Source organism: Colobus angolensis, unplaced genomic scaffold, assembly GCF_000951035.1.
Source record: "Colobus angolensis palliatus isolate OR3802 unplaced genomic scaffold, Cang.pa_1.0 Scaffold21, whole genome shotgun sequence".
NCBI classification, from domain to species: Eukaryota; Metazoa; Chordata; class Mammalia; order Primates; family Cercopithecidae; genus Colobus; species Colobus angolensis.
Window position 1 is genome coordinate 4,129,339 of NW_012115266.1, and position 7,121 is coordinate 4,136,459.

General features: G+C 54.0%; 2 protein-coding genes across 2 annotated transcripts in view; both read right to left on the minus strand.

Annotated features, from left to right (window-relative positions):
- SART1 (squamous cell carcinoma antigen recognized by T cells) overlaps positions 1–250 on the minus strand; it is a 16,667-nt gene extending 16,417 nt beyond the window's left edge. The window contains exon 1 of the mRNA XM_011942768.1: positions 1–250. Coding sequence (XP_011798158.1) covers positions 1–164 — 164 coding nt within the window. The 5' untranslated portion in view covers positions 165–250.
- Positions 251–2,040: 1,790 nt separating this feature from the next.
- Positions 2,041–7,121, minus strand: part of TSGA10IP (testis specific, 10 interacting protein) — an 11,814-nt gene continuing 6,733 nt past the window's right edge. The window contains exons 5-8 of the mRNA XM_011942458.1: positions 5,872–6,042; positions 3,024–3,123; positions 2,691–2,815; positions 2,041–2,186 (exon numbers count right to left, since the gene is read on the minus strand). Coding sequence (XP_011797848.1) covers positions 2,063–2,186; positions 2,691–2,815; positions 3,024–3,123; positions 5,872–6,042 — 520 coding nt within the window. The 3' untranslated portion in view covers positions 2,041–2,062. The remainder of the gene's footprint in view (positions 2,187–2,690; positions 2,816–3,023; positions 3,124–5,871; positions 6,043–7,121) is intronic.

Genomic DNA, 7,121 nt, shown 5'->3' on the forward strand with positions numbered 1-7,121 from the left:
CGCTTCCGTCGTTCGCCACCGCTACCGCCACTGCCGCCACTCCGGTGCTTGTGTTTTTTGTGTTCCCGGTGCCGCGGCGGCTGCTCGGTGGCGCCCCCGGTGCCGGCCGCCGCCGTCGTCCCGGTCGCCTCCTTCTCTCCGCGGTGCTTCTTGGACGACCCCATAGTGGCACGTCCACTCCAAGCCCGGCTGCCGCCGAGCACAGACAACGCAAAATGGGAATACTTCCGGGTCGCTCGGCAGCCGCTGTCGTGTTGCCGGAAACTAAGAGCGGCTGCTTCCGTCGCTCGCCTTGGAGCCGGCCCCAGAGACTCATGGGAAAACCGGGATCACAGCTCCCCTGCACATTCGCGCCGTCGCAGGTCGGGTGGGTTCTTTGAGCCAGTGGTCCCGTTGTGCATGCGCTCCTCGAGGGAAGCGGAATTAACCCGGAGATGGGATCCCAGAACTGGAAGGACTTAGAGGACATTAAGCCAGTGTCTTCGTGGCTGGAAGTTCCTCCCCGGCATCCCTGCGCTTGCACTTCAGCGGCAACGGGGTGTTCACTACCTCACGGCCTTTCCGTAGACACCTCCCTCCTACAATGGGCGCTCGCTTAGTGGACTCCTAGGGTCGTGGCTTCAACGTGTGTTGTTTTCCCGTTATCTCCAATTCCACAGCCCAGTTTCCGACCCGCTATAACCAGTATCGTCAGGGAACGCTTCCTTCCCACGTTCCCTGGTTTTTTTGTTTTGTTTTGTTTTTTTCCCTTGAGATAGGATCTCACTCTGTTGCTCAGGCTGGAGTGCAGTGGCGCGATCACGGCGCAGGGCAGCCTCGACCTCCCGGGCTCAAGTGATCCTACCCCCTCAGCCTTTCCAGTAGCTGGGACTACTACGAGTGAACGCTACCACGCCCCTTTAATTTTTGTATTTTTTTGTAGATGGGAAGGGGGTGTCTCCAACTCCTGAGGCCAGGCTATCCACCCGCCTTGGCCTCCCAAAGTGCTGAGATTACAGGCATGCGCCCCTGCGCCCAACCCTGGATTGGATTTTTTAAACCCGCGCCCCGTGAACTGTTAAGACTGAAGGAGCGCCACTTGAGCGTCAGTGTATCCGTGGAAACCCTGAAATTGAATGCAAAATGTGGCACATCTGTGTGTATGAGTTTTTTTCTTGAAGAGAGGAGCCCTAACTTAAAGCTACTGGGACTTAAAACCCCAGTGCAGGCCGGGCGCGGTGGCTCACGCCTGTAATCCTAGCACTTTGGGAGGCCGAGGCAGGCAAATCACGAGGTCAAGAGATCGAGACCATCCTGGCCAATATGGTAAAACCCCGTCTCTACTAAAAATACAAAAATTAGCTGGGTGTGGTGGCGCGCGCCTGTAGTCCCAGGTACTTAGGAGCCTGAGGCAGGAGAATGGCATGAACCCGGGAGGCAGAGCTTGCAGCAAGCCGAGATCACCCCACTGCACTCCAGCCTGGGCAGCAGAGCGAGACTCCGTCTCAAAAAAAAAAAAAAGCCCAGTGCACACAATCCCAATCTGTCCTGAAACCCCTCCCCTCACCCAACAGTTGCTCAGTCTGTGGCTCCCTGCCTGGCACAACTCAATATGTGTTAGGATATGAGCATGTGTTAGGATGTGAGCATGTGTTGGGATATGAGTGTGTGTTAGGATATAAGCATGTGTTGGGATGTGAGCGTGGGTTGGGATATGTTGTATGCACCCGTTTAAGGGCCCACTCCCTCTCCCACTCACTGGGCGTCCTTAGAGGCAGGAGTCATTCCATCTTATTCACGTGTGAATTTATAGGAACCAACATATACATTGGAGATGGGGTGGAGAAGTTACAGCTCTTGCTCTTTGAGATGTCCCCACTCCTCAGGAGCAGAGAAGGGGCTGTGTGTGCTGTGTGGGGGGAACCAAAAGAGCCAGAGCTCCTGGAGGGGAGGGGGTGTGGGGACAGAGCTAAGCCTACTGCCCACCTACCTGTCACCTCCCACTTCCAACCCGTAGCTTCCACCACCACCACCACCAGCAGAAATCTCACACTGTGTTTACCATAAAGCCTTTAATTTTATCTCAGGAACTGCACTCCGGGTCCAGGCTGGGCTTGTAGTACCTGTCAGGCTGGCTGCCGGTGGGTTCTGTCCTTGGGGGCCTCTGAGGAGAGTGCTCCATTCTCACCCCCATTGACCTGTGGCTCCTTCAAGACACAGATAGAGGCCCCTGGCTCTGCAGTTCTCACCCCCATGCCCAAGAAAACCACTGACAATGTGGCTTCAAACCCTGCTCCTGTACTGGCTTGCTGTGTGATCCTGAGCAAAGTGACTCTCCCTTCTCGAGTCTCACTTTCCTTATTGCCAAGTGGGCTTCATAATCCCTGCTCTGTACGAGGTTATTCTAAGACATGGGGTGACCAGCGTGGTGGTGCCAGCCCCTAATGAGAGCTTGGTGTGTGGCTGCTCACGTGGTTGCAGAGTCCCAGACTGGCTCTGCTGTTTGTTCGCTCCTGTGTCCTTAAACATGGCCCTGCCCCCAGGTCCTTTGTTTCCTCGTTGAGAAGTAGGAATGACAACCCTGGCCTTGCCTTCCTCTGGGCTCTCTGCCTGTCCTGGGGGAGGCCCTCCAGAGCCCAGAGCGCTGGTGTGGGCGCCCCTTCCCACAGCAGCGTGGCAGGGCCAGTTCTTGACCTGCCGGGGAGACTCACCTGGGTTTCCTGGGGGTGCCTTCTCTGTCCACCTTTCCTGCCTCAGACAGAAGCTGCTCTTCATCCAGCCCCAGTGCTGACAGCACCTGGGAGAAGCGCCGAGTGACAGTGAGCCGGGCATTGGCCTGAGGAGAGAGAAGAGGGCTTCTCGCTCTGCACCAGGGCTGCCAAGGGCAAGGTGGGGCTCTGCTTACTGAGGGAGTCCCAGGGATTCCAGAGGGCAGCGGCCCTGGGATCCTATCTGTAGGGACCTACTCGCATCCTGCTTCCCTAATCCACTCAGCCAGTTCTTCACAGGGGGCAGCTGTGTGCTTGTCCAGGTGCCAGCCTCACCTGCATGGCCTGCTGGAACAGGAAGGGCCGGGCCTGCACCCTGTGCTGGATGCCTTGCAGCTCCGCTTGGTACTCAGCAAAGCGTTGTCGCTCCTGGCGCCTGCAGGGGAGACAGGCCTTTGTGCAGCTAACCATGGACACAACTGTTGATCTCCACTCCTGAGCCGGCTCATCTTCACTAAAGACTTGATATTCACGTCCTCACCCTCACCTTTACAAAGCTATTTCATTCCCATTCTGGCCTGGATTCCTTGTGAAGTCAGCCAGGGTGGAAATTATTCACCCAGTTTACTGATGGCTCAGGAGGGTTGAGGGACTTGTTCAAAGTTGTGCAGCTGGGAAGTGAGGGGCCAAGCCCTGTGCAGCCAGGGCTTGCCAATCTTCCTGTGCCACCCCCATGGGAAAGGGACCAGTGCTAGCTTCTGAGCTTCCAGACACCTGCTTACATAGCCTTCCTTCCCCATCCTCTTCCCCTTGAGGGGGAGCTCTGGTTGTCGGTTGTGTGACTTTGGGCGAGGCCTCTCTTGGGGCTCTTGGCTCTGGGCTCAGTTTATTTCACTGTGCTATATAGCAGGGATTGGACAAGCTTGCCAGCATTCTCTCTGGTTCTTATAAGCAGACAGCTTGGAAAATGAACAGAGAAACTAAAAAATATATATATATTTCAAATTTAAAAAACACACCCTGGAAAGATGAGGGTTCCACTGGGGAAGCACAGTTTTCATTTCTAAAAACCCAGCATGGCCACATGCGGCAGCTCGCACCTGCCATCCCAGCACTTTGGAAGGCCAAAGAGGGTGGATCACTTGAGCCCAAGAGTTTGAGACCAGCCTGGGCAACATGGTGAAATCCTGTCTCTACAAAAATTAGCCAGGCGTGGTGGTGTGCCCCTGTAGTCCTGGCTAGTTGGGAGGCCAAGGTGGGAGGATCGCTTGAGCCTGGGAGGTCTAGGCTACAGAGAGCTGAGATTGTGCCACCGCACTCCAGCTTGGACAACAGAGCGGAGACCCTGTCTCAAAAAACCCAAAACCCAGTTTGTGCACTTGTCATAAATGTGTCTGCTTGACAAACTTGAGTGTCACTGCCACTGATGAAGAGAGCACCCTAGCAGCAAGAAGGGCCTTCGGGCCACACCCCACATGGGACCAGGCATCCATCTGTGAAGCACATAAGAGAGGCCTTGAGGTGTGGAGGCAGCACCCGTGGACAGGAAGGGAGAGGAGATGCAGACAAGACCCTAAGACCTGTGCTGGGACCTCAGCGAGTGTGCTTGGCCCTGTGGAAAAACGCAGCCTTGCTGGGCCATGCCCGTTGGCCCTGTGCCAGGGAGGGAACCGTCCTCCATTGAGAAAAATACATGGATTTGAAAACTCATGGCCAGAAACACAAGTTACTGCAAAAAAAGGGCTTTCACTATTTAGGGAGGAATTTATGGCAGTTACAAGGGGAGGTGGGAAATGAGCTGGCAGTCCCTATCTTTTCTGTGATATTTTGTGCACTTTTCCTGCTGGATGCTTTATGCTATTTCTGTTAGAGGTGACAGGAGCCGGCCAAGGCGGGCAGATCTCGAGGTCAGGAGATTGAGACCTTCCTGGCCAACATGGTGAAACCCCATCTACTAAAAATACAAAAATTAGCTGGGAGTGGTGGCGTGCCTGTAATCCCAGCTACTCAGGAGGCTGAGGCAGGAGAACTGCTTAAACGGGGGAGTTGGAGGTTGTGAGGCAAGATCGCACTGCTGCACTCCAGCCTGGCGACAGAGTGAGACTTTGTCTCAAAAAAACAATGACAGGAGCCCTGAGCAGAAAGGGAAGTGGTGCCTGTGGGTGTCAGCCCCGTACGTCATCTCAGAATGGAAGGAAGACACATCCCTCCCTCCCACAGGACAACCTCTTTTGTGCCCGCCCTTCCTAGGCAAGACATAGTCTCCTGTTCTGCTCAGACAGCGAAGTTCACAGGCTGTAAGGGCTGAGAGACTGCATGGGAGATATCTACTTATGCCTTAACCCTCTCAAATAGAAAGTAAAAGGAGTGAGGTTGAATCACTCTTTTTGCTGCACCTGCCACTTGGAGTTCTGAACCTTACACTTCCTGCCTTACTATGAAAACAAAACACTTGGCCGGGCGCGGTGGCTCAAGCCTGTAATCCCAGCACTTTGGGAGGCCGAGACGGGCGGATCACGAGGTCAGGAGATCAAGACCATTCTGGCTAACACGGTGAAACCCCGTCTCTACTAAAAAATACAAAAAACTAGCCGGCTTGGTGGTGGGCGCCTGTAGTCTCAGCTACTCAGGAAGCTGAGACAGGAGAATGCCGTGAACCCGGGAATTGCAGTGAGTCGAGATTGTGCTACTGCACTCCAGTCTGGGTAACAGAGCGAGACTCCATCTGAAAAAAAAACAAACAAACAGAAAATGGTCACAATATAGGAAGAGAACAAAAATGCGACTCTTCAGCCGACTGTAAACAATGGCAGTCTCCCAGAGTGGAGTCACAGGGCTGTTCACCTTCTCCAGGCATTATTTCTGTAATCTTTGAAATTTTATAACAAGCATGTCTGTCTGGCATTGGAAATCAGGAAATGAAGATTTGAAAAAGGGTAATCATACATGAAGCATATTTTAACCTTGACCATTCAACAGCTGCAGAGATTGTCTTTATTAACTGGGTGGCCTTCCATGGACCCCTTCTCCCCATGACTCAGTGTCCTTATCTGGAAACACAGTGAAGTGGCCTGGCCAGCCCCAGGGAAGGCAAGGGCTGGTGCTCCTCAGTCCTATAGACTGAGACCTGGCACGGCCTCCCTGCCTTCTCCCAGCCAGGCCTCTCCAAGCCCAGGCTCCCTACCTCAGCTCCTCCAGCTTGCACTGGGCTGCCCCAGGGCCCCGGCTCCCTCTGGGTGCGTAGGCTGCCAGGCAGCGGGCCACTTGCCGCTGTACATGCTGTGTTCGGGCCCGCCGCAGCTCCGCCTGCTGCCGCTCCTCCTGCCGCTGCCGCTCCCAGGCCTGCAGCAGGCTCCTTGGGTGAGAAAGGGAAGGGGAATGAGAGGTTTATGGGCAGCAGGAGCCTCACAGAGGGCCAGGGGCTGGATAAGGGAATATGGGAGCCTGTGGGGAGGGGCTGCAGGGTCCAGAGCCAGTGTCCTGGGAGTCGGGTTTGTCATGGAAGTCCATGACAGAGACTGCCCTGGAGGCTCAGCCCTCGGGCCTAGCTCAAGGCCTTTCCCTACTCATTCTAGAAGTCTCCTGCTTGCTTGCAGGCCAGTAAGCCTTGCGCGGTGGTTCATGCCTGTAATCCCAGCACTTTGGGTGGTGGAGGCAGGTGGATCACCTGAGGTCAGGAGTTCGAGACCAGCTTGGCCATGTGATGAAACCCCGTCTGTACTACACATACAAAAAATTAGCCAGGCGTGGTGGCCCAGACCTGTAGTCCTAGCTACTCGGGAGGTTAAGGTGGGAGAATCACCTGAGCCCAGGAAATCAAGACTGCAGTGAGCCATGATTGAGCCACTGCACTCCAGCCTGGGCGACAGATTGAGACCCTGACACAGACACACACACACACACACACACACACACACACACACAAAGAAAGCTTAATGACACTTGTCTGGGCAATGGTTTTTTGGATATGACCCAGAAAGCACAGGCAACAGAAGCAAAAATAGACAAATGAAATTGCATCAAACCAAAAAGCTTCTGCACAGCAATGGCGACAATCAACGGATATGACATAGAATGGGAAAAAATATTTGCAAACCATACATCTGAAAAGGGGTTAATATCCAAAATATGTGAACTCAAATAACTTAGTAACAAGAAAGCAAATAACTCAATTAAAAAATGGGCAAAGGCCAGGCATGATGGCTCATGCCTGAAATTCCAGCACTTCGGGAGGCCAAGGCGGGCGGATCATTTAAGGTCTGGAGTTCGAGACTAGTCTGGCCAACATGTTGAAACCCTGTCTCTACTAAAAAATACAAAAAAGTTAGCCAGACCTGGTGGTGTCTGTCTGTAATCCCAGCTACTCAGGAGGCTGAGGCAAGAGAATCGCTTGAACCCGGGAGATGGTGGTTGCAGCAAGCCAAGATTATGCCA